This window comes from Neodiprion virginianus, chromosome 1, assembly GCF_021901495.1.
Source record: "Neodiprion virginianus isolate iyNeoVirg1 chromosome 1, iyNeoVirg1.1, whole genome shotgun sequence".
Lineage (NCBI taxonomy): Eukaryota > Metazoa > Arthropoda > Insecta > Hymenoptera > Diprionidae > Neodiprion > Neodiprion virginianus.
Genome location: NC_060877.1, coordinates 38,423,592 through 38,451,470, shown reverse-complemented (window position 1 = coordinate 38,451,470; position 27,879 = coordinate 38,423,592). Strand labels below are relative to the sequence as shown.

Below are 27,879 nucleotides of genomic sequence, written 5' to 3'. Positions count from 1 at the left end.
ATCTTCCCGCCTCAGTCGCTTCGAATTGCGCCGTCTCAGGTTCGACAATCAAAGCGGTGAGTAGCGCTACCTGTACTGAAACGCAGGTGTCCTTCCCGTCGGTAAGTTACCGATCGATCATCGCCCGGCACCCCGCCGCTGCGGTAACCCGAACGATCCGCGCCGAAAGCTGGCTGCCGCCTAGATCACAGCACAGCCTCGGGATTGGTCTGACCGCAAAGTGAAAAAGATACGTGTGCAGTGTGCACGGGTGCCGAGTGTCAGCCGTGGCACGAGAAGCCCGAAGGTTGTCAGTCGCGTAGTCGCGATTCCGCGGCCGAAAATCCATCCCCAGTTGAGATAATAATCCCGGAACGGATTTCACACCGTATCGGTGAAAAATTAGTGCGTGGTGGGTGCAGAGTTCGGAGTTTCGCAACGTAAGGTTACAATTCCGTCGATATTATGTCAGCAGCCTCGGTGCTGCTCGTAGCGAACTGCTGTTAGGATCCAGGAGAGTTAAAATTCGCCGACTGGGTTACGACAGAGGTACGAAAATCGGTGCGGTATCAACGCGGAGAGTGATAAGAAAAAAGAAAAAAAAAAAAAAAACAACAAAACTCGCGCTGCTTGACCCCTGATTACGTGCATCGTATAGCTGGCAATTTATTGGTTATGTGTCGCGTAGATTTGCCGTTGAATTCTCTAAATCTCTCCTCGGTATCGAAGAAAAACTCGGCGTTACAGACGCCGCTTTGCGCGTGTGTGTATGTCCCCCCTCCCTCTCACTGTCCCTGCTTTCATGTCTTTCGTCCTTCTCCCCTTTTTTTTTTCCACCCAATAATCACCCGTACGTATCACACAGGCAGGTAATTCTGGGAGGGGCGAATACTTAATTTTCTATATTAATACAAACTCGAATAAATCTCCCCCCCCCCCCCCCCCGCAATTCCTAGATCCGCGATTATATTTATGTCCGAACAGCAATCGGAGTGAAATGACGGACACATGTAATTTCCGTATCCTAAAAATGATCAGTCGATGTAAACTTCGATGTCGAGGAAAGGATTTACCGTTGATTTAGTTTACAACCACAAGTCTCGCATATTATAATATTCATATGTGAATAATGAAATTCGATACCGAACCAAACAAACAAACGAGATATTTCTTTCCCTCCTTCCATCTCTCTCTCCCGTTTCTTTCTCTCTTTTTCCGTCGACGACTCGTCTCAAATGCTTTCCCCGGATCGCCCTCCTTTCTTTTTTTTTTCATTATCCTCCCCCCCTATTTCCCCCCCCCCCCCCCCCTTCCGCGTTCTCTCGACCTGTCACTTCTCCAGGTACATGCCGGACCTGCGTTTCTGTTCATCGACGCATTGACCGCAGTGCCGAGTGCACGCACCGATATATCACAGTTTGTTTTTGTTCGTCGTCTCTGTCTATTAGTTTTGTTTTATTTACAAACGTCATATAATTTTCGTCGTTGTTTTTTCGGTCCTGATCTCCGCGGTCCGAAATTTCATCTCCTCCTTCTCGGTTGAATAGTCTTAAACCCGGTGTTACATAACCTCATTATTTCGAGTCGCGAAGCCGGTCGTCATTTTTTTTTTTCTTTTTGTTTCTTTTTTTTTTCTCAAATTTTACCGGTATCCTATCAATTGAACCTCGTAGCGCGAGAGCCTGATTCATAAAGTGACAGCAGAGATATGTGAAAGATTCGTATAAATGTCATAACTTTTATACGTTCTTTTTTCCCCAAATATATACTTTTTTTTTTTTTTTTTTTTTTTACACCGTTTCGAATATTCAAGAATTGGTGTGAAAAATTGAAAAAAGAAAACAAACAAATGAGTAGTCCAAAAGTCAAAGGAGTTGTAGTAAACTGAGTAGTATACCGTACAGTCAGAGTAATTTTTTGTCGCATTCGATTCCAGGTTTTTAAACTCTACCGGTGATCGTCGAACGTCGAACATACATATTAATAAATTGGGGAGTGAGTGTTGGTGTACCTAAAAATAACTACCCGCATCTATTACGAAGCGCCGCATCGACTTAAATAAACATTAAAAGCAAAGCAAGATCAAGGAGAACGAGACGCAGAGAGCCAAAAATAAAAAAGCAATTCGTCAAGTTTACAATTGTAGTAAAATACCGTGAATAATTGCCGGCGTACTTAAATATTGCAACAACAATCGTGTTTCTTTCAACCAGGTGCACGCAACTCCGTGACGACCGAGAGTAAAAAGTTAACCGAGTAGAAAATATCGAAGAAAAAGAAAAACAAGAGAGAGAGAGAGAGAGAGAGAAAGACGAGGATCGACGAGGTGATCCAGAGAACCAAGAGAAACGCATTTGAGGCGAAACCAGCCTGTAGTGAACGGTGGTGGTGGTTGTGGTGGTTGTCAAGTAGTTGCACTTGACCCAAGTGCGATTAATTAATTATAAAAATAAAAAGTAAAAATGCCGATGGTTTTTCTCGACCGCTTGCCGGTCCCGAGCTTACGCGCTTACACCTCGATAAGCATCGCGATATTGTCATGTTCGATTTACTACGCTGCACAAATCGTCAAGGATCCAGGATGGCGGAACAATCATCCGAACTCCTTGGTCGCCGCTGTGGGAAACGCCACCGACAACAATGCATCGGCCATTGTCGATTCCAGGACCCTCGGTGTTCACGTGAGGGAACTTTTTGCCTGCATGGTTCAGGAGCCGGGATGCATATGGGTGAGTTTCACTCGACCCTTGTTTTTTTTTTTTTTATATCACGAAGATTAAGTTAGTAACTCAACTTAAGCTAGCGTGTTTAGGAGAAGTCGTTGGAAAATTGGTAGACCTTGGTGAACAAAACATACTCGTATAATTTTGAAAGCAAACTACTTGAACGTTATTCGGATGTTGCGGAGTAATGATTGATACTAACTTCAGTCTTGTCCTTTTTTTGTCATGTTGAAGTTGGGGACGTGTCGTGAAGATTCATGCTGAGAAAAAACCGTTAATTCGTGATTTTGGAACTGTTTGAAATTTAGTAAACCGTTATAACAGGAAACATACTCATATTTCACAATCTTAGTTGCTTAAAAATCATTGTAACAAATAAGAAATTGACGATTTTATCCCCAGTGTTTCGTTAAGATAACGTTCCTAACTTCAACCTCGTTCAAGTATGAGCATGAAGTTTAAGTAGCGTTACTGTAACGATGCTTGTTAATGAAAAATCGCTACTTCGTGTCTTTAAGGATTTTCGAGAATTAGTAAACCATTATAAATAGAATATAGTTTAATTTTGTAAAGCCACTTGCTTGAAAGTCGTTCTTAAATTGCCCGATAACGATGATTCGTTAGTCTGAGGTTTCGTGACGTTAGTTAACGTTATTGACTTCAGCCTGATGGACAAATCGAGTCTTATCGTCAAGAGAGACGAGGTTTTGAAATTGCTAATGTCACTGTAACGATGGATGATTAGGAAAATGGTATATTATTTATGGTGGATTAGGATGTGATTGAAATTCAGCCTTACATCCATACGAAGTCATAACGAAAGAAAAATACCCATATTTTAAAAAGCCTACTTATCGAAAGTCATTCTTCTAAAATTGCGCAATAATGAATTTCTTCTTAAGGAAATCATGAGATTGTGAAATGAAAGTAGCGCGTTTTTCTGAAAACGCATCAATACGTACAAAGATAGTAGAAACCTCTCCAGAAATATGAAATTCTTAGACTATATTTTAACGCGTAAAGTAGCTTCGATATTTTTTAGCGTAAATTAGTTACCCATGACTCAACGACCGAGTCGAGGTGGATTTTTTATTTAGATAGTCGATGTCGACAAATCCGATATCATTTAGAGTTGTCACAATTTATACACGATAATGTTATTACTCGGCAAGAAATACTTATATTGTTATCCAAAGTCTAACGCGCAATCGGACCATTCGTTTAGAATTCATTTAGAAACTATATTCCTTATCGCAATCGGATAAGTAGTTTAGATTTCTCCCACTCGGGTTTTCGATATCCAATAAACAGTTTAAAAATGAAATTCTGCGTTTCAACATTGTCTTTTGAATCACAGAGGAACCTTTTTTTCCTTCAAATTCATCCTGATTACGTAAAATTTCACTTTTAAAAACGTTCTGTCTTTATTCATCGTAGCGTGTACATTCCGTGTAATAATCGTTACCACGAAAAAAAAAACACCACGACGTGCAACATATACACAAGTAATTATACTGCTGATCACCTTGTTAATGGTAAATTTGAGACCCGTTTCTTCCCGTCTAATAATTTCGACGGCGAACTAATATTTTCTATGTAAATGTATATTTGCATGCAGCGGCACAGAATCCATTAAATATGTCATCAGATTCTAATTGTCAATGACAGAGAAGGAGAATTTCGTCACGTACATTGATAATTCTCTAAAACCATAGCATTCGCGTGGTAAATAAAATAAAAAGTTCCGCCACGTTTTACAATCGTTTTGTTACATTTTTCAACAAGTGCGGGGCTGACTTTTGCAACTTTGTTTTTTTTTTCTCAAACTACGTGCCGATGATTTATTGAACGAGATTGCTCGCGCACGCATACGATGTGCATCATTTTATAGTGCAGAATCCGCAGTACGCGTACAAGAAGAGCGGCGACTGCGCAATTGTAGCAAGTAAAGAGATCACAAACTGAAATTAATCAGCAGACGATCGTCTCGCGCCTTTCTTAAAAACACGTATGTTACACACGCGTGTACGTACATATCTACCTACATTGTACGTACAAATATGTTGTTGCCGAGAAAAAGTGGGTGGATGTGACACACTTGTATGTGTGACGTATGTATGCACGTAGGTATAACCAACGTGCGCGCCAACTAGAGAGAGAGAGAGAGAGAGAGAGAGAATGTATTTGGTACATTGCGTCACTGCGACACCCGGAACATGCCATCATAGGTACCCATATGTAATAAATACATAGGTAACAAGGTATATATATCTATGTTACATAGACATTGCGAATGCAACGAACGAATGCCATACGTTATAGCATATACGTATCATATACGCGCGTGTGTGTGTGTGTGTCGTATTATGTGCATGCGACGATGATGTAAGACATGCGGGGAGAAGAGAAGAGAATTATTATATATAGAGCGACGATAGAGCGGGAAATCCAGATGTGAAATACGTTGGTATGTGTGACGATGTATACGTACGTAGAGAGAGAGAGAGAGAGAGAGAGAGAGAGAGAGAGAGAGATATATCGGAGTTTCTTCTAAATCGCAATCCTGCGCAACTCCTGCGGCAGTGATTCGCTTACGTCGGGCAGACAGACAGACAGACTCTCGTTATGACGCGATAAGATGAGACACAGACGCAACGTTAATTGTACGTCAATTTATTTCTCCCTGACCCTGTCAGCGCCTCTCGCTTCTCGCCACTGCCGCAGAAAACTGCAACACATCTTTTCCACATATGTATATATACCGTATTACATATGTTGAGCCACATTTTTCTCACACTCCGACTGCTGCAATGCGCGCGGCGTTGTCTGTGCCAAATTTTTGCGGGCACAGAGCGGCAAGAGAAGCTGATTGTGAGAATGAGAATGGATTGTTGCGACGCAACGCGATATTCTGGTATTTATCTGGCCTGTTTCTTGTTATTGTTGGTTATTTTTATATCGCCGATTCTCCGGCAACGTTGCTGGCAACTAAATCTCGACAAATAATATGTAATTTCATACGCTTAGTCGGTATTTAGTTACCGACCGAGTACAATATCACTTATCTTCAAACGAATTAAAGTCAAGAACGACGAAGAATAATAATCGATTATTTTGTCAAACTCGATCAATCGCAGGACTCGGATTATTTCTCCTTGCGATCGGTATTTTTGGTTTTTTTTACTCACGTGAACTACGCTGTATGTACTTACGAAGTAACTGTACGAAGTAACTATTTTATCACGAATCGCTGATGTGAAAATAATGCAGTAAGCGCTATTCTAAATTAATTGCCGAAGAATTGTTCAAAATTGGTAAAAAAAAAAAAAAAAAAAAACTTCTGCTTCACGCGGGGGTAAAACCAGAAAATCTACACCTACTGGACATACATGAGTAATAATTCAATTAGAGAAATACAATGCTTAGCATTATTTTTATGTGGAAAAAAAAGACTATTTTCTGAATAATTCTGTTCGTTATATTCATGTCATTGTTGCGTAGGCTTTGGATAATAGGAAAAATAAATGACATCCCGCTCGGTCGGTAAAGACTGACTATAGCGTCCTCTTAAAATCAATACTTGCTATAATTTCATTCACTTTAGCTAAGGCCTTAATATGAGGGGAAGAAAAAAATGTTAGTATAGGTATTCTTTCGAGTATTTCGCACTGCGATATATCATTGTCATCATTATTATCATCATTATTATTATCGACTCGTGAAATTCTTACATACGTGATATGCGATGTTTTCGGATAAAAAAATAAAAAAAAAAATAAAAAAATTTAACGCTGCTGCAACACGACGTCTGCTAAAATGCGTCGACTCGGCGGTGATTCGCATCGACCCACATTTTAAAAATCCCCTTTAGATACAACAATATTTTCATTCACACGCAGAGAAGGAAAGAAGAAGAAAATTTCGTCAAATCGCATGTACTTGTACGTACATAATACATAACATAATGCGTCGCAGAATTACCGCAGCCTTGGTCCAGTGATACACTTTTCTGGCGGCAAAACAGTTATACATATATAAACATATATACGATGTTTACATAACGCTATGTATACATACCCGGTTCGCAAATATTAACCAAATCTATTTTACCTCTCGTATCAAACGTGGGCTTTGATTATTCTCGGTATTTTTATTCGTGTGTAACACGTATGTGCTATTAATATTAACATTTGTTGGTTCCTGAACGCAATTCACCACTTACCATTTGATTAACATTGGAAAATAATTTTAGTTGTTTCTGAATTTTTTAAATCAGCAACAAGGCAATGTACATACAAATGTCCGATACATATTTTTTTAGGGAAATTAATAATGCTCTTCAAAAAAGTGCTCCTATAATTTTTTGACAATCAAATTCTTTCAAAAGTTATTCAAGGTTAAAGTTGAAATCGTGTAAGAATTCGATTTTTTTTAGGGCTCAACAGCGAAAATACTGGATTTATAACAGAATATTGTCGGTATTTTTTTTCTTTTTTTCTTTATATGTTACAAAATATTTTCGACCGCTACGAAATCGTGTTATTCAATCAGTTTTCAACTTGGGAAAATTTATTTTTTCCTAAACAAAGGTGCTTTCAAAGTGGAATTAGAAATATTACATAGTATTACTCGTAATAATTACAAAATAAATTTGCTCAAGTCGAAACCTAATAGCGGTTGAAATACTTTACAAAAAAAAAAAAAAAAATAAACCGACAGTATTTTGTTATAAATCCAATATTGTCGCTGCTAATCTCGTTTATCGTTTTGCAACATACGAATTGCATATTGGGAACCGTTTCGCTTATACGGTTTCATTCGCAATTACACAGCCATTCTATTCGCTGCACCTGTTATTATTATACCAGTCTCTACCGGTTTCATCATCTATCTGTAAAATATTTCGTCATCTTTGTTCGTGGCTTCTTAAATCTTTTTTTTTTTTTTTCTTCAACCACCTTTATTTTTCACGATAATTTTTTCTTTTAATTTTGTCTGCCCGTAGGTCATATTTTTTTATTTTATTTTTTGTTGTAATTTTTAACTTCTTTTCCGGGTGAATATATATATATATATATTCACGTACCTCTTATCGCGTTTAGTTCCCACTGTTACTGTTGCAACGAACGATGGAAACCTCTCGAAAATAATATTCAACTTACGGCAATTCGCATTGCATAATAATCAGCTGTACACCTAGTATTATGCATGAACATACCTGTACATACTTATATATGTACGTACATATACGAACAATCAATCAATTAATTAAGATTAATGATTAAAATGCGTACGCTGTGTCAGTTTTATACCTGTAGTATATTTAATCGGACCTTAATTAATTACCGAAGAGCTGAATTTTCATTGATTCGTTAATTTTCCAGCAATCTGGTTGCCTCGTAAATATTTCGTTCAATTATATAATAACAATGGGAAGAAGAAATAAATATTCCTCTTTATATTAACGCTTCGTTGTTACATATGTGTGTATATATGTAGATAATAACGTCAAGAAACGTCAAGGATATATTTAACTTGATCGAATAATTGATAACAACATGTAACACGATTGCAATAATCGAAGAATGTGTTAAACAAGTTGTCGGTACTAACAACGATATACGTGACTACGTTTTTCTTTTCTTTTCTTTTCTTTTTTTTTTTTTTTTTCGTTCCCGGCAATCTGATTTTTTACAGCCAGAATAGTTGTTAGAATAAATAAAATGATTGCGGCTGTTGCAAAGCTTTCATCGGTTTACGTACGCGCATAATAATAAAATACAACGCCAAGCTATGTTTCTTCCTTTTTCTCGTTTACGTGCAATAAGGAAGTGATTCGCATCCCTTGACGAAGCGGGGTATTAATTATTTTTAGCAAGGCACACGCGTTTAAATACAATGAATAATTCATGCGTATGTACAAATCTACATCGTCATCTGCCAAACCTACGTACACAGAAAATGTAAACGAACGACTCGTTTTTTCACAGGGTCCGGAAATCCCCGCGAATAATATCGCTTTAGCGATTCTCAATCATTTCGCATTAGCATCTTTCTAGCTTATGTACGCGTACATGCGTAAACACCTGTGTACACGTGTACTTTATACATATATTTACTGTGCTTGTTTGCTCATTTATAATCAACGGATTTGGAACTGCGATAAAATTGACTCATCGATTTTATACATAAAGTATATTAATTAAAGTATGTAAAAAGGTAAACCCGGCGAGATTCAGACCTTGTAACGATTTTTTTTCTCGACATTGACTATTTGTTTCACTTTTTTTTCTTTTTTTTTTTTTCGTTCAACGCAACGAAACGCAATTTAACTCTCTGTTATTTTTACAATTCATCATTTGGCTTACAGAGATCTGTAATAGTAACAACAACAACAACAACAACAATAATCGATGATATTAAGGACGAACGAATGAATGAATAAACGATCACACGAATAAAACACCGACAATAATTAATTTATTATTATATTAATTAATTTAAAATCCTGTAGTGTAAGTATAATTAAAATGGCGTTAAGGCCACGTAGTACGTCTACCCTTACCGACCGAGCAAACTCACCCTTTTTCTTCCTTTCCTATATTACGAAAGGAACGGGTTGAAATTTCGACGGTGCATCGCTAGGTCGGTAAAGGTGGGAGTACTAAATAATCCTTGAGGAAAAATTGTATTCTTCTTGAAAAAAATCACTAATTAATTATACACACACATATATATTTATGTGAAATTTGCGTGTAGGGAAAATGCTCGCATAATAATCATCACAGCAAGATATGTGCCGTAATTTCCGAGTAATTTCAGTGATTACTTCTTATTACGCAATTTATGTGCGAATATGAGTTACATTATACCGTTTCATAAAGTATACGGTGTAGTATGAAGATACTAAATTATACCTGGTGCAGTCTCAGCAGTCTGTGTTGGAAATATTTTTTTACTGTTGCCTGAACACGGTCCGGCGAAACCGTACTGAGGTCATTCACACCTGTACGGAAACAAAAAAGAAGACAAAAAGTAAAAAAGTATTTTCTTTTACGCACTCACAGCATATGATAATTTTTTTTTCATGTTTATATATATAATATATATATAGATACATATATTTCCGCTTTTCTTCGACTTTCACGACGCGTAACTATACGAATTTAAAGTCTAAAAAATCCAATCGAGGGTCTTTTTTTAGAGAATTTAATGCCCTGCAAATATATGCTTGGAAATTTTTTTTTATTCTCAAACGGTTCAACAGTGACGGAATTTTTGATGAAAAAATTTTTTTTTTTTTTTTGCATTTCATTTAAATGGGAAATTTCAAAATTTCAAATTTCAATGTAAAATTTTTTTTTTATCCCTCATAATTATTAATATTATCATCATTATGTACCAACATTTCCTCATTGATCCTTGTTGCAATCTTTTTTTTTCGTCCTCTTATCGAAACTCGATTTTACGTATTGCAAGCAGAGAGCAAAAAATAAAAATATAAAAACACTTCTCCAGTTTCCGTAGAATCGCGTTGACAAAAAAATTCTTAAATTGATTTTCCAATTTTCCGTATTTCATTTAATTAACGCGAGAAAATAATTTTCATTATTTCCGAATTTTGTTGATCAGTAACGAGTCAATGTATATAAATGTCCGAAACATATTTCCGGAGGGAATTTAATGTCAGAAAATTTAGTTTCGAACAGTCATCATTTATTGTATAATGAATTGTTTATACAAAAGATCGGAAAAGGAAAAAGAAAAAGAGCAAAAATAGCAGTTCAATTTTTAGACTTTCTTCCTCGTTATTTTGCACCGTGTATTTACTCTTTTATTCTTATTTTTATTACCTTTCTCTGTTTAAATAATATTTCACAGAAATCCGTGTATAATAATAAGATGTTAAAAATTTAGGAAACCAACTGCGACTGTGACTTCGAAAAGATTTACATAATAAGTTTAATTTTCGAACTTCTTTTCTCGCGTGATTAGAAGCATCAGAAAATTACTAAATAAATAAATTTTGTATATGTATAAAAATAGGGAGACTATAGAAGGATATTAGGAGAAAAAGGAAACAAAAAAATTCGACGTTCGACGGGATCAAATTTTCGTTGGATTCTGATATTTTTTTTCCTGCAGATTCTTTTCTTTATTCGCGGTAGTCGTGAAATTTTGAAAAATCGTGAAGTTGAATCGGAATCTAATCGAGACCCCGTAATATTGTTGCTATAAGTATTGCAATGAGTTTTACGTACTTTTTATATTAGTTTACCGTGACATGAATACGACCTTGCTAAGAGTCCGTGACCATTTGTCCGAGTTCAAACTCTCTCTCTCTCTCTTCATGACAAATAGGATAAGTAGGATCAAGTCGATAGAATAAGTTTAAATTTAATCACCTTATGAAATCGAAAAAAACTTATGTAACGCCAGAAATATAATCAATCAATCTCTCTCTTTTTCTTTCTCTTTTTTTCTCATAATTCACAATACCATCGATCAGTGAAAACTACGAGGCGAAGTAAAACAGCGGAATTTAAAATTTTCTGCCTTTATTTTTCCTCGTAAAATTTATTTCAAGTTTTCCAAATCACTTGTGCGTGCAGAAACGTTTTAATACTTTAAAAAGTTGGAATGAAATATATACACATATGCATAGATATTATATAACTTGTTAATTGCAGACGTTCATGATTTTATCGAGGCATTCGAAATCGTAATTCGAAATTCCGGGTTCATGTTTAACTTTTTTTTTGAACAACTACACTTTTTTCTTAACTACTCTGAGAGTAAGAGGAAAAAATAAAAAATAAATAAAAGACAATACAAAGGCCGACTTCCTCCGGCTGCAATATCAATTTTTATACAATCACTGTATGTAAAATTACAAAAGCTGTTGAGCGGTGAATTTTTTTACTACCATTTACATATCTTAATAATAATGATGATGGTATTGCGGTTATTAACGCTCGGGATATACATTGCGTCAGTATTCACAATAATATGACGTTTTTACTCTTCACGCGGATTCCCATTCATAAACGCGGCAACTGATTCTCACCTTATGACGTATGTAGATATACGGATTAGATAAAAATCTCGTATATGTGCAACGCTATGTCACACATATATATATACATATGTATGCATAGTTGGTAATTGCTGCAGCAACAAGTTTCCTTCAATGAATCACGAGACTCGTGACGAAAGGAATTATTGTATTTTCTCCAACGTGTAACATGCAACGGATTGAATAAAAGTGATGAAAAAAGACATGTATTTAAATAAAATATCACGAGGTATTTGTTGCGGAGATGACTAAAGTATGTTTCTGCTTTTCTTTTTTTTTTTTTGTGCTTTACAGACGCTGATAAACATGGCGTACTGCGTATTGATACTCGTCGGTAAATCTATCCAGAAATTGGTTTTCGGCGAGCTTCGAGTTTCCGAACGACAGCACCTTAAGGATAAATTTTGGAACTTCGTTTTCTACAAGTTCATATTCGTCTTCGGTGTACTCAACGTCCAGTACATGGACGAGGTCGTGCTTTGGTGCGCCTGGTTTACGGCTCTTGGATTTTTGAGCCTGCTGAGTCAGTTGTCCAAGGATCGTTTCGAATATGTGAGTATAATGAGTGATGAAAACACTGCACGATACTTTGGTTTGGTTTTCCATTTATATTTTTCTTTTTCTCTCTGTCTCTCTCCTGATTTTATAATTCGAAGGGAAGAAGATGAATATGAAAAACGCAATATTATCTAAATTTTTGTCACTAGTCAAGGCTTTTTTCAAATTAAACTTCGACCATTAGTCCAGGGTGGCCACTGGTCGGGGAATTCTGGAAAACCTGGAAATGTCATGGAATTCTGAAATTGTGGAATAGTCAGGGAATTGTTTATTATATATATATATGTATTTTTTTTTTTTCATACAAATACGTCCCAGAATTTTTTTAAGCTATAGACAAATTAGATGGAATACAAATGTTTTTTACCATCGGCGAAAGGTTCTCTTGAAAACTTTGAATATTCCTAAATGTTACCTTACAAAAGATTGCGCGCATCGGATAGACGGGACAGTTTGACCCAATTAGTGACGGTTCGTACTGTCGTGAAAAGGAAAAAGAAGAAAATGATGTGGAAAATGCGTTTATTGCCATCAATTTGCTATAAACCAATTTATCCGAATTGGTCGGGGAAAATTATAAAATTTTTGTCTGGGGAATTTCGTGATGGAGATTTAGCAGCCTCCCTGTAATTACATCTGTACGTGTAAATAAAATAGATATCAATTCATCCGAAATGTTATTTTTTTTTTTCTTCTCTTTCGCTCTCTTTCACGCTTTACGCAATCGTCTAGCCTCAAGGTGAAAGAAACTGTCTCATCTAATTGCTGCTAAATAATCCAATAAGCAGCTGGACGATCCAATAAGTATCTTATACGTGCACAGTCTAGTTGCATGGTTATATTATGTTGTCTATTAGGCATCTTTTCCTCTTACAAACAGTTTATTATTGTATATTTACTGAGGTATTAAAATGAAACTTTTTCTTTTCATTTTTATACATCGTATTTGATGTTATTCTGCAGCCAAAAATCTTCAATATGTTTATTCGAATTAGTCCGATCGATATTTCTCTTTGTAAATGAGCCTTGAATTATTTGTACCTATATGTCAAGAAATTTTTATATACCCATTGTAGATTTCAACATATTTTAACCCGCATAATTGGCGACGATAGTAGTTTTAAATTTCATCTCTGCTGTAATCTATTTATCTAATGAAATGCGGAGAATTAATAAGTTCAAAAAAAAAACTGCACAGTATATATAAATATATAACGCGATTAAAAGTTTTTCATTATCCCCCTATTACTGTTATATAAACTGCAATCAGCTAATAAATACACATGCCAAAACTTTCTCTCTCCCCAATATGTTTAATCTACAGAATAATAATAACTATTATAACTATTCACATAAGTTTATATTTAAACTTTGGTATTAATTGGCATGCCGGGATAAAATAGCGCGCATTCTATTTACACGGGACATAGTAATGCACGAAATGTGGCCGCAGATGCGATAAACCGGTGCCAATAATTTGTCAGTTATACAATATATATATACATTACTGGTATGCATGTACAAGCTGTTGGCAGGTATACATGGTCTTGCATAATTGTATATAATAAATGCTAGCAGCTACGAATATTTTCAAACACTTTTTTTGGCAAAACTATTAGATACAGCCGTACGGTCTAGCGAAATTTTTTGTGCAGAGCTCGTCGATATCTTGAAACTCTCGACTTTCCGAATTGGCTTACAAATATCATTGTATCTCCGAAACTATCGATCTGGTTGTAATAGAATATAGCCGATAACCTAGCCTAACGTTGTAGCTATATACAGAAAAAATAGGTATCAATTTCGGTTCAGCAGTTTTCAAGTTATAAGCGAACATACGAAGAGATAGACAGACGCAAAGACGTTGAGTTTTATACTAACGAATTTTATTTATTTTTTTTCTTTCTTTTAAGAATCTGTTCGCAGCGCGCGCCATTCGACTTCCTTAATTTTCATTGGCTGGCATCTATTCTCGCAGCCTGAAGCAAACATTCCTTGGAAAAAAACAAATTCCCTAGATTCGTCCGGTTGACAAGTGACAGTCAACCATAACCTCTCGATTTCCATATTACAGTGCTGTCGCCTGTTGAGTTACCACGCTGGTTACATTTTTACGAAGTTGGCTGCGCTTGTAAACTAGACGAGTAGCAATTGTCGAGAAGAGATGAAAAAGAAGAACAGATGTGACACGTGTGTTATTATTTTACTGTACATAGATTCGCTCCAGTGAAAATGTCGAAAAATAATCGCCGCTATTGCAGCCAAATTGCAAATTACGACCGAGAAGATGAATTTTCACACTCGTCACTCGAAACCTGTGTATTAAATTTATACATTTACAATTCGACGATGACGTTGATGACGGTGTCAAAAGTTAATTCCGTACCCTCATTATTATTTTTTTTTTCACCTACTTGGTTATGTTCACTTATAATAATTAATTGATGAACGATTTTCACTTGTCTTTTTTTTTTCAACTTTTCAGCTCTCCTTCTCGCCGACGACTCCCGGCTGGAGTCACGTCCGACTTTTGGGCCTCCTTACCGCCATCCTGGCTCTTTCGTCATTCATGTTGTTGATGTGCGTCGCGGCTGGTTTTTTCTTCGTATCTTTCAACACGTTTGCTTTCATGGCAGCCGAGGTGAGCTTTTGACAATAATAATTAAATAATGATAACAGTAACATTATAACAACAACAAAGATAATAATAACAACGATTATAGAAATATTTAAAGAAATTAAACATATTATCACAGAACTGATAAGTAAGGGCATTGTTGTTGTTGTTGTTGTTGTTGTTGTTGTTGTTGTTGTTGTTGTTATTATTCACGGTGTTTTGTTTTCCCTCTCTTTTCTTACCTTATCTTTATTGCACGAGGTTTAATTATAATAGTATTATTTTCCAATATATTCATTCGGTTTTTGAACCCCCTGTGTCTGTAATATATGTATAGGTGTATGCATCGCACGGTTTTCCGCTTCGTTGACGCGTGAAAACGATCAGCTGGAACAGCCCTACGGATATTGAAACATAGCTGGGTGTTAAATAATATGATAATGCGATTATAGATTTTTCTTTTTCTCACCCTCGATATAAGCTCGAGCTTGAATAAAAAAATTTCAATTATTTGTATCGTCATGCGTAAGATTTAAAAAAAAAAAAAAAACACGGATCAACGTTACCGTACAGTGTAAATCAGATCTTGAGGGTCTGAAATTTCGTTTAGTCATTTTTCATAGGTTTCATTTTGTTTATAATTCAACAATATTCAAAAGCCATATGGTTGATCATTTATTTTCCATATGTTATTCTATATTAGTCTTTTCGTATTCGCTGCGACTTTTCAGTCGTTATATCCAATTCTCGCGGTATAATACGCATCAGATTTGACTTTCATCGTAGATTTTATAACGAGTGAACAATTTGATGAACTGAAAATGAAATAATAACAACAACAACGACAACGACAACGACAATGATAATGATAACATGTCGGTAAAATTGAGATCGAGAATTATTCGAAATATTAGGGGGGGGATATTGTTGCAGGTAAATTTATTTCGCGATTCATAAACTCTACGATTCGTATCTGCAAAATGACGATTAATTATTTATATATTTACACATCTGTAGACAACATAGCCGCAGGTTATACATAGTATATTTAAATCCTCATCCTGTCATTTTTATTTTTTTTATATTTCTATCCAAATGATTTAACCGATAAAAATATTCCCCCGCGACTCAAAATGAAAAAAGCGAAGTTTATAAGTGTATATACAAAAATCGATCAAGAAATCGGTAGGAATAGGCAAATGAAAAACCAAATCAAGTTTTGAGTCGGGGTAACTTTAGATGGACTTCCGATGTTAATGCTTGATTCGATTTCTTTTAATTCCTAATTAGCATACGGTTGGTTTTAAAAAATTTTTCATTTACTTTTTTTCTTATGTGACGTAATTAGGAGTTGAAAGAGGTTTTTTAACAACGCGCCGGCGTTGGAGTCTTCTCAAAATTCTCAATATTATACATATCCGTATAACGATAATAATAATAATAATAATAATTGTGTGAAAAGAAAATAATACACGAAAAGAAAGGAAAAATTGTTCTTATCTATCGAATAAAACATGCGCGATATCTAAGTAAGAAGGATTCGATGTGCGCGTCATCGAATTCTTTATACGACTAGATTATTTCTTCTTCTTCTCAATCGGAGAATTTTTTAAATTGACGAAATATATCGAGAAGGAATATTTGGTCGTGATTTTCGATGATTTCTTAGGAATTGTTTTAACGCTTTTATACGCACGCATAACTTGCGGATTCCTGTCGTCGGGAATTTGAAATCGATTCCCGAATAGCACTTTGATATTCAGAATCAGTTATACATGTACTCCTACGAATATTAATTCAGTCTCTTATCTCCTAGGTGTAAATAATCAGATGGAAGCTGGATCTTTTTCTATTTGTTTCTTTTTTTCTTCGAACCAGTTTACAGCCGACGGCAATTTTGGAATAAAAAATTTCGTGTAAATTTCAAAAGTCACGATGTCGCGTCACTGTATCAAATATTTCATTACTGCTGGATCAACGAGAATCGGGAATATTACAATATTGCGAATCCGTCGAGATACGGTTTCTTCGAAATTTATCCGCCTGAAAAAATTTGTTTTTACATTATACGAAGACGTAAAAGAGCTGAAACGTGTTTTCTGTACTAATTTTATCGTTTTCCTTGTAAGAAACTCGAGAAGTATTTGTCATTTTGGAGACTCGTCGCAGAAAATGAAAAGAAGAAAAAAAAACCCTCAACATCTTTATTCACCATTTTCTTTTTCTTTTTATCCCCATGTCTTATTATATTCATACACGTCACATTTCACCAGTTGACATTCATTCTGTCCAACAGTTCTTATTGATTATTCAAACACCGCGCTGTTTCTCACAGTTCGTTACGTATTATATGTATCATAATTTCGGCATGCGAAATTCCACATTCGATTTCAATTCACGATTATTCAAATGTAATTCAATGGCGTGGAGCTCTGGAGAATTATCGACGACTCGAATTGTCGTTTCCATAAGTCAGATCGTTGTCATTGATTATTTTTACGTATCGAACAGATGAAATAAAACCGTTGCGGTGTAACTGTTGATGCTGTTTCAGGAATACCACTTTTTTCTTTTCTTTTCTCTTTTTGTTTTATTCTTTTTCTTTTTATCTCAACGAGTTTGAAATCGTTGTACATATATATTTGTGCATTGGAACGAATAACATTATTTTTTCAACTTGATCCAATATTTATACAGCAAACAAAGATGCAGTAAACAATTCGCGAACAAATCCTTTTAACATTCGTCTTCATTTGTTAGTTATGTTATTTATCTCGAACCGGTGTTGTTTGTGCAAAAATTTTCGTTTGAACTGTCTTTGCCTGCTGTTGATGCGGCGAATAAATCAATTAAATCCCTGTGCGAATTTCGACCTCGTTTTATGATACAATGTAGAATTTGATTTATTGATTTAGTTCAAAGCGACTCGCGGTATGGATAAAAATTGTGTAACGAGCAAAAGGCGAAAATTACCACGTTTTTTATACGGGATTTGGCGCAAATCAGGATATTATTCGTCAAGTTTTTTTTTTCCGCCTACTTTGACTCTTAATTGCCTGTAGACTTGATATTCTTAGTATTTACAGATTTTCAGAAATTATTTAAAAGTATGAAACACCAGTGAATTCTAGTCTCTTCAAGACTTCATCGGAATTAATGCCAATAAGAGAAAGCGAGGTGGACATTTCGCATGTTACAGAATCTAAAGTGATATAAATTTTGAATAACATTTACTGACACCTATTAGGAGATATTTGTAATTTCTGACATGAATAATCAACGAATAAATCCGCTGCGATGATTTGAAAATTTTAGAAAGTATTTAGTGCCAGCATTGCATCTCGAACACGATCCTTGGCATTGCGGATAATGTATCGAAACAGTTTCACCTCGACGAATATGGAACGAAACTAATAATAAAAAACGATTAACAGTCGGTATTGTTCATTGTTTTCAATGCCGTTGGAGTACGATTTATGCACAGATAAATAAATTGATGTCGAGCAACTTTACTGCATAATCATCATCTGGTTTTATCTTTTTTCTTTCTTTCTTTGCCGTTTAATCAAGTATGACAGATTAATGTTCGTCAATAACAATTCTTTTTCATATATCCAACGTATTAAATTGCTTGTAAAAAATACTTTTCACCATCTCCGTTTCATACTCCGAGCGTATAATTTTAGCTGAAAATTGCAAAGAGCGATTTGTGTTTCACAGTCAATTTTCCCGGTATTTTCAACTTGATTCTTCAAAAATCCCCTTTACAATATAAAATCTGGACAAATATTCGACCATGGATAGCAAAAATTCTAGAAAGTGATCCTGAATTCTGAATAGCAAAATGGAAAATAAACTTCTTTAGCATAATATTCACACTTTGTTACTCCTCTTTGTTTCAGTGCATTCTATTGGGAGTGAGAACGATCCACGTTATGCTACGCTATGCGATACATCTGTACGACACCCGAGGAGCTGGTAACACATCGCCACGTTCCTGGGATAAGCGAGGTCCGCTAGCCTATTACACAGAATTAACTTCGGAACTTACCATACTGGCCGTAGACTTCCTTCACCACGTTCACATGCTGCTTTGGAGTAATATATTCCTGAGCATGGCTTCTCTTGTTATTTGTATGCAGCTCAGATATCTATTCCACGAAATTCAACGGCGTATAACAAAGCATAGAAATTATCTTGCTGTGCTTAGTCACATGGAACAAAAGTAAGTTGGTTTTAATTAAATGTACAGAAGCTAAGATTTTCATTTAAGTTTCAGTCTGTAATATTCAGAGTCGAGAGAGGTTACATGCAAGACAGTTACTATTAAGGTCATCGTTGAATTATCCTGACAAAATTATTTCTTCTCAGCTATCCGATGGCGTCGCAAGAGGAACTAGCAGAGAATTCCGACAACTGTGCTATTTGCTGGGAGAAAATGGAAACTGCTCGGAAACTGCCTTGCGGACATTTGTTTCACAACTCGTGTCTGCAGTCTTGGTTAGAGCAGGACACTTCTTGTCCCACGTGCAGATTGGCCCTGAGTATGCAGGCCAATCACAGGGAAAACGCTCCTGAAATACCCTCCGAGTCCCCCACACCTGCACGTCGTAACGATAATCACTTCTTCCACTTCGACGGATCCAGATACGTCTCCTGGCTGCCCAGCTTCTCCGTCGAGGTCACCCACAACAGGATCAGAGGCGATATTTCTGCCTTGGCGCACACCAACTCACAACTTGATGCTATGGCCAGACAAGTGAGACAGATTCTTGACGTTTCTTTGCTGTTTCTTTTCTTATTGTTTGAGAGATCAAAGTTGAACTGATTCTCCGGGTTCGATGGCAACAGGTTTCAGATTAATGAAATGCGTTCGGTTCATCGCTGAATAATAAAATTACCCAACTTTTGGCCCCATTTGAAGTTCGCTCCTTAAATTGCAATGGCTGCTTTTCAATTTCAGGTTCAACAATTGTTTCCCTATTATCCTCGCAACGTGATTCTCGAGGACTTGAGAGGAACTCGATCGATCGAAATCACAATTGAAAACATTCTGGACAGCAGACTTTTGCCCCCGCACCACGTTATTGAGGAACCGGAAGCGGAGCCTGCGACTACGACGCAAACCACGACGGCTCATATCTTGCCCATTCCTTTGGTCCAGGACACCTTGGATCCGAGACTCGATATACCAGCCGCTGATAGGTAAGCTTGTGCAAAGAATTTTCAGCATTGTTGTGATTTTTGTATTTGTTTCTGAGTTTGTATTGATGTATAATAAACTTGGCAACTTCAGCGGAGAAGAGCCATCTAATCTTGGCGGACGATTCTCGAAATCGTCAATGGAAAGGGAAAGGATCCTGCAGCGTAGGAAAGAGCACATGCTTCTGACGGCTCGTCGGAAATACTTTGAGAGACATCCGCATCATAATGAGTCTGATACATCGTTGGACGTTTCGTCACCGGTGAATCTGAACAACGTTACGCCAAGGATAAGTCTTTCTCATAACTGAATAGAAGCCACCGCAATGCTTGCCAGATCGCAGTTTATTAATCTTTGACTATAAAACACAGTTCAGATTGTCGATGCGATCGAGCTGTGAGTGATTTAGTTTAGACGAACTCCCTCGTTAATTCATCTCCGTTTTACAAATTCGGTGGAGAAAGAGAGCGAGAGTGAGAGGGAGAGAAAGGAGAGAGAAAAAAAGAGGTAAGCTCATGAGGAGAGAAAATCATCATTTTAATACTCGCGCTGAGGGATGATATCTACTGTTGGAGCCTCGCTGCTTTTCATTTAATGATAATATATGTAAAAAGATTTAAAAAGTTTCACTGTTTTACCTACCAGATTTAGCTTTGTGCGATTTACTGCTCATGACAATGCGAGTTTTACACAATTTCGAGGCCCGAGAAATTTTTCTTAATTCTGTTCGATGGTTCCGAGGAAAGTAGATCACTTCACGATTTGCTACGGCTTCAACCATTCAATATTTCATCCATACTCGATGTGCGTCTGTCGCAGGGTTATTGATACACTTTGAGAAACGGTTATGGATATTTCGTTGTACGGATGGTTGTTTTATTCTGAATTTTATCGAACCGAAAATTTCATTCTGAAGGCATGGAAACTATGAAGGTATAATAGACGTTCCTACAGTTGAAGATTTTTGGCGGTTGCCCACATACTGCGAAATAGATCATTTTTAGCATCGCAGACGTGCTTATAATGCTCTACGTGTACACATATGTTATACCACCCAGTAAACACGACGTTATACATGATCAACAATGGCTCACTAATAAATTAATAAATGTTATAATGCGTGTTATGGAATAATCGTTAAGACTTCATTTAATTTATTCAAAAGACAAAAGAGAACAATTTTTCTCCCTCATATTCTGATGATATTGTACACTATATATTTCGTCATAATAATAGTTATATAATTAGTTCTGTGTTTCACTAATCAAATCCCAGTTTCAATCGCTTTCCGTTCGCTTTACGGATCATAGGGTGCATTATACTCTTGTCAATTTCGGACCTGAGAAATTATATGGTTGTCTCGTCAACTTTCACGTTGTTACTACTTATGTAGCAAGTCCGATCAAACTGTTTCTTTATTCTCAACGATTTTGTCTTCTACTTTATTATCACGATTCCCTGTGTCCAGTCCACGTGTGAAATTGCTAAATAAATGAAAATGAACAAGTCGAGGGTACCCGACTGTAGAGAAAAATATATTGAATAATTTTCTTGCGCAAGCATAATAGTACCTGAAGTGAGATTATAAATCATTTGATTTTTACTTTTGAAATTAGTATCATTTGGTTTTATAATTACTTTTATTCTTACAATCTTCCATCTATTTCACGTAAATTTGCCAAAAATTATTTAGAAAAAAAAAAAAAAATATACATCTGTAAATTGAAACAATTTGCCAAATGCAATTGTTACGACTGTGGAAACGCGAAGTTTGTTTGATCTTGAAATTCTTGTGTGCATCTGTAATCATTGTATCATCATCCCCTACTAATCTTAAGAACAGAGAGTGAGAGAGAGATAGAATATTAGAAAAAAGTTCGCATATTTTGGTACCATAGTTTTATCGTTGCTTTCAACCATAGAAGTTACCGTTGAGATCTCTTACGACGTGTCTTTTACATTATTGACTTACTACTTTCGAGAAAGAGAACATCTCAGCCCATCTGCGTCCAAAAGAGGATAAACGCGGAATAAAAGGAGTTGCTTGATTTAAATTCGTATAGATATTATCGCGGCAAGTATAGTTATATGAAGTATCGTACCAAATTTAGTTGAAAGCATAGCAGCAGTATATATATACAGCAGTTGAGACATGCGGTGACGTGATATATCACGACATAACATAATATAATACATGTACCTATAACATCACTTGATATAGTCCTGAAGCAAATGCTGATTCCTTAGCTTTGTAGTATGCTATTTATTTTTGATTAAGAGATATAATGAATAATTTAAAGATTTAAAAAAAAAATATATATATATATATGAAAATAAAAGTTGAAAAAAATGTGCGAGTTGTGCATAACTATTTTTTTCTCTTTGTGTTTCAACGCTGGATTTGAAGTTTAAAAAACGATCCTAGCTTGTTTTTGTGATACAATTAAAGTCTACATGTAATGAACATGTTTCTTATAATTATTACTGTTATTTTTTTCATTATTATTGCTACTAATATTATGTAATTATTTCGCATAATTTTTATTATCATTTTCATTTTGAGCTTGCATATTTAATGTATAAAATGATAAATTTGAAATAGAAATTTTGTATAGACAATAGTGTTACACCAATTTTTCACTCATTTTCGTTTTACACTACTCTATTTGTTTTACTCAATAGTACGTTATTGTAAACAATTATTCGAATATTTATTTTCTAGACGTGATAAGGAATTAGTTAATAATAAATAACTGATAATAAGGATGAAAAGAAAGAAAAATAGATGAGTATCAAGAAAAAATAAATAAATATTGTTGTGGAAATACAACTCCTTGTGTATGGCGATAAGCCAGTTAGAAAATAAAATTGGGCTTTGTGTGCCAGTTTCTTAAAAACATGAGTAGTCAACATATTTGAATTCACGATTTTACGAGACTCAGTTGATTCCTTTCAATAAAAATTAAATATGAACCAGTACAGGAGGAAGCAAAACAAGAAATGAAAGAACTCCATAGACAATAACGCTCTTCTTCAAGATTTACTTATTGCGTCCATTAATTGCGGATCTGCGGTAGACAGTTGGTAAAAAAAATTTATTTCAAGAATATCGGTGAATTACCCTAAACATAATTTGAAACTTGTATTTAAGTTGACAACCGCATATTATATTAGAGTCTAAATTTTGAAAAACTGTCACAATATCACTAATAAGACATATTGTACATCAGTTCCTCCATGATGTGTTGTAAATATAAATTAATTTAAAATGATTGAGGTGTTTTTTGTTCACGTTTACCCAGAAATTATGTGACACGGGCAAACAACAGGAGTACAGAACAAAAAGGAGAACTTATCTGGTATTAAATATGCTCAGCGTGCAGAATTCACGAATGGTCACCCTGATGAGCAGAGCAACAATTGCACTCGTAAAGAAGTTGAGCCAGTGTAGTATAAATGGAGATTGCATGTTGATATGAAAAAAGAATTTATTTTGTTTGAAAACTTATCATTGCTTTAGATAATTAGTTCAAATTTATACACAGAAAAATTGTTGAAGCTTTACTTTACAATACGGCAAACACGGTGTATCATTCAACCGATGAAGTTCATGACTACAATGTGAAGTATAATGTGGGCGAATATGAAGTCAGCAAATCCTCTCTCTGGACTGATGCCATGGAATTGACTTTTGTTCTGCGGATTGACCTGCAGCCGCAGGCAAACTGTAATATAAAAATGAAAATACATTGAGACAGGATGCATGCGGATTCAAGTTTGGATCAATGTACAGTGCAACAGATTCGTTAACCTAAACACTTTCGTATACGTGCACAGTTGAAGAATATCGCGTTATTATTCGATATCGAAGAAGAGGGCCACTTACCGCCGAGAACGAAGCACGAAACGCAGGAGATAAAACCGCTGAGGAAACTATTGAATGGGAATGTACCGACCAAACAGCAGTAGACGAATTGTGTGACTCCTGTCAGAAATATGTAGAACAGATACGCGTCGATGATCTTCAATTTTTTCGGAGTATTCTTCGTATACTCTTGCCAGAATTTTCCCAGTACTGCAGCGACCGACATTTTGTAGTGTTTTTACGATATTTTCTTCGTTCACAACTGATATTTTGACGCGTGGCACCAGCAGCCGGCAAGACACACGATTACGAACCTTGAATATGGACGTGTAACTTGGGAAGATTAGTTATGAGCACGGAGCATTAAAGAGGAGCACAATCTTGGTTGGGTATAGTCAAAAAGTGGTTTCAAAAAAATCTGCCGCCAGGTAGCGCTGTGATCGGCCCAGACCCTCAGTATCCGTAGTAGGCAGAAAATACAAACGGAAATGAAGTCTACCCGATTTATATATAAAACCAACCAAATTGAACATAATGGTCCACGCAATGAGAAATTTGCTGAAAATCATCTACTAAAATTGGACCGTGACGTGGCGCTTGACGGAAAATATGTACCTTTAATGCTCCGTGGCTCCGTGCCTCTAACGCCAACGCGGAAATCGCCATTTGCAAATTGTCTTCAACATGGCCACTATGCCGGAAGCGGATCGGTGCTTCAATAAGAGGACACCCCCACCACTGAAATTTTGACCGAGTTTCCAGACCTGTATGTAAAACCGTGGTTGTAACACCAACTCGTTGACTGAGGAATATAAGGACGTATACCTTTGGGTAAATTTTGGTGACCAGTTTTCGACGGCCGAGTGGGCCTGGGAGCTTAGGAGGGATCTGCTCTATCGACTCTACCTAATGGGCTCGCACCGACATTCGCAGTAGCCAAAGTAGTGTCGGTATGGAAGCTTGAGATTGAGTCGGTACAAAGTGAGTACGTAAGACTACTTGTCGACTGCGATTTAAATATGTCGATCAGCTCGATCAACCCCGTGAGAAGACGTGTAACCGCGTCCAACGCCAATTGCCACCGACGGCCACCGCGTCCACCGCCAACCGCCGTCAACCACCTCCTTCCACCTCCGAACACCTTCGTCCTCCTGCTTCTCCCCCTCACCACGCCTCTCGTCGTCATCGTCGTCCTCGTCCTCCTCGACCACCGCCGATCACCTCCGACCACCACCAAACACTTTCTACCGCCTCCAACCACCGCCAAACACTTTCTACCGCCTCCAACCACCGCCAAACACTACCTGCCACCTCCTACCACTTCCAAACAACTCCTACCATCTCCGTCCACATCCTATCGCGCCCTACCGCCTCAAACCACCTCCTACCAGCTCCTACCACCTCCTACCATTTCCGAACACCTCCGACCACCCCCTGCCACCTCCGACCACCCCCTGCCACCTCCTACCAACGCCTAACACCTCCTACCATTTCCGAAGACCTCCAACCACACCTAACACCTCCGATCACCTCCGACCACCTTCGTCCTCTTCGTCCCCCTGCTCTTCCATGTATTCTATAACATTATTATTCGTAATTATTCCAACAACTTTTCATTTTCTCTCGATCTTGAATTTTCGTAGGCATAGACTCGAAACGCTGTTTTAACTAGTCGCAAGTGAAATATCTACGTTGGGTAGAGCAGCAGAATTGTTTTTCAAAAAGTGTTCGTAGGGAAGAAAATTCAGAGTAACTGTAATACATCACGGATGCGCTAATTTTGATCGAGATGAAATAGGATACTCCGTATATGAGACAGTATTTAATGCAATGTCCTGATTTGAAGACCTCAAAAAGTGATTACCGGCGATTTTTTTTTTTTTTTTTGATAGGAAGAGATAGAACGAATCTTCTTAAAACTTCGAATGTATTTTAACACATATTTGAAACGTACGAGCAAAAATTTGTATTATCCAACTGTCGCAGAACGGCAGTGTTATTAGTTGACCAGTTAATAACTAACTGAAGAATATATGTTTAGTCAACGGCTGACCATCGAAGGGCCTAGCCGCCTGAGTCTGGAATCGGCAGGAAAGATAAAGTGCGTATTTCTTGTCTGAAGGGTAAAAACTAAAATCATTATACATCATATCATATCATCATACATCATGCATCATCGTACATCATTAAAGTTCGAAACCAAAGTTTAAATGTTCGAATCTTCGGATGTCCAGAAAGTGACGTCACCCAAAATTTTTTTTCCCCTGACGTCATCGATCTATATAGACGAAAATCAGCTAGCCGAATTCCTCAGTCTGGAAACAACCGCTCAGTAGAGAGTACGAGAATCCCGCTCCGCAGATTTCGAGTACCGCGATCTCTGCCTCCGTGGTTCCTGCACTTCGGGTCCTCTTCCTGGTGTAACTCGCGTTCCAGGACAAGCGCTCCGTAGTTTCTATGCTCCAGGTCCGCTACCTGGTGAAACTCGACTTCCAGGTCAAGCGCTCCGTAGTTTCTATGCTCCAGGTCCGCTACCTGGTGAAACTCGACTTCCAGGTCAAGCTCTCCGTAGTTTCTGCGCTTCAGGTCGGTTACCTGGTGAAACTCGTCTTCCGGGACAAGCGCTCCGTGGTTCGTGCGCTCCAGGTCGGCTTCCTGGTGAATCTCGACTTCCAGGACAAGCGCTCCGTGGTTCCTGCGCTCCAGGGCCGCTATCTGGTGAAACTCGATTTCCAGGAAAAGCGCTCCGTAGTTTCTGCGCTCAAGGTCCATCACCTGCAGGAATTCGACTTCCAGGACAAGCGCTCCGTGGATCCTGCGCTCCAGATCCGCTACCTGGTGTAACTTGACTTCCGGGACAAGCGCTCCGTAGTTTCTGCGCTCAAGGTCCATTACCGGCAGGAACTCGACTTCCAGGACAAGCGCTCCATGGTTTCTGCGCTCCAGGACCGCTACCTGGTGAAACTTGACTTCCGGGACGAGCGCTCTGTATCTTCTGCGCTCAAGGTCCACTACCGGCAGGAACTCGACTTCCAGGTCAAGCGCTCCGTAGTTTCTGCGCTCAAGGTCCACTACCTGGTGAAACTCGACTTCAGGGACACGCGCTCCGTAGCTCATTGGATAGTATTTCCTCATTATCATTTTGATAAAATGTGTCAATAAAAAAATTATATTATTCCTTACACAATATTTTTGATGTGATCTGATACTGAAAATATTTTTAGTATTCGAGGTATAACCCGAGGTGGTTGGCGGTGGTTGGAGGCGGTTGGAGGTGGTTAGGGGTGGTGCGGGTGATCAAGGTGGACGAGGAGGAGGACGAGGAGAAAGAGGACGAGGAAGACGAAGAGTACAAGGTGGATAACAAGATCGAGGATTTGTGCACGGTGAGTATAACATTTTTATAATACTTAATGGCAATTTTAAATATATTTCATCTAAAATTTTTCGAACATGTCATGTTTACAATAAATTATATCAATCCATTTTTCGCACAAGCACAAATTCAGTAGCTATGAATGCGCTACTAAATCTTACTATATTATTAATTAATTAATTAATTATAGTAATCCTTACACGATATTTTTGATATGTTCTTATACTGAAAATATTTATTACTATTCAAGGTATAAGAGATTGTTATCGGTGGTTGTTGGAGGAGCTTGGCTATGGTTGGTGGTGATAGAAGGTGGCTGGATGAGGAGGAGAATGCGGAGGCGGAGGTCGAAGAGGACGAGGAGGACGAAGGTGGTCCAAGGTAGTGGGGGGTAGTAGGTAGGGGTAGAAGTAGGAGTAGTAGGAGTAGGAGTAGGAGTAGGTGTAGGAGTGTAAGTAGGAGTTAAAGTAGCAGAGGGAGGG

The 27,879-nt window shown here is 37.2% G+C and overlaps 2 protein-coding genes across 7 annotated transcripts; one reads left to right on the top strand and one right to left on the bottom strand.

Moving 5' to 3' along the window:
• The first annotated feature begins 206 nt into the window (after positions 1 to 206).
• LOC124296804 (E3 ubiquitin-protein ligase AMFR-like) lies at positions 207 to 23,624 on the top strand. 6 transcript variants are annotated; one of them, XM_046747205.1, is made up of 8 exons: positions 207 to 419; positions 1,916 to 2,708; positions 12,073 to 12,330; positions 14,822 to 14,977; positions 18,856 to 19,178; positions 19,325 to 19,712; positions 19,917 to 20,158; positions 20,250 to 23,624. In XM_046747205.1, exons 2-8 carry the CDS (start codon positions 2,442 to 2,444, stop codon positions 20,464 to 20,466), a joined length of 1,851 nt encoding a protein of 616 aa, XP_046603161.1. In that variant the 5' UTR covers positions 207 to 419; positions 1,916 to 2,441; the 3' UTR covers positions 20,467 to 23,624. The 6 variants fall into 6 exon arrangements, with proteins under 6 accessions (XP_046603161.1, XP_046603141.1, XP_046603151.1 ...); XM_046747185.1 differs by having other exon boundaries at positions 207 to 528; XM_046747195.1 differs by having other exon boundaries at positions 207 to 540.
• Positions 23,625 to 23,626: 2 nt separating this feature from the next.
• On the bottom strand, positions 23,627 to 24,362 carry LOC124296834 (dolichyl-diphosphooligosaccharide--protein glycosyltransferase subunit DAD1). The gene is made up of 2 exons (XM_046747232.1): positions 24,043 to 24,362; positions 23,627 to 23,881 (listed from the first exon to the last, which is right to left on the bottom strand). Exons 1-2 carry the CDS (start codon positions 24,245 to 24,247, stop codon positions 23,751 to 23,753), a joined length of 336 nt encoding a protein of 111 aa, XP_046603188.1. The 5' UTR covers positions 24,248 to 24,362; the 3' UTR covers positions 23,627 to 23,750.
• Positions 24,363 to 27,879: the final 3,517 nt, after the last annotated feature.

Excerpts from the sequence above, each read along its gene's own strand:
- LOC124296804 (XM_046747205.1), top strand. The coding sequence starts at position 2,442 with ATGCCGATGGTTTTTCTCGACCGCTTGCCGGTCCCGAGCTTACGCGCT. Across the intron at positions 2,709-12,072 it reads AGGAGCCGGGATGCATATGG|ACGCTGATAAACATGGCGTA; the intron begins GTGAGTTTCACT and ends TGTGCTTTACAG. Across the intron at positions 12,331-14,821 it reads CCAAGGATCGTTTCGAATAT|CTCTCCTTCTCGCCGACGAC; the intron begins GTGAGTATAATG and ends TCAACTTTTCAG.
- LOC124296834 (XM_046747232.1), bottom strand. The coding sequence starts at position 24,247 with ATGTCGGTCGCTGCAGTACTGGGAAAATTCTGGCAAGAGTATACGAAG. Across the intron at positions 23,882-24,042 it reads TTCGTGCTTCGTTCTCGGCG|TTTGCCTGCGGCTGCAGGTC; the intron begins GTAAGTGGCCCT and ends TTTATATTACAG.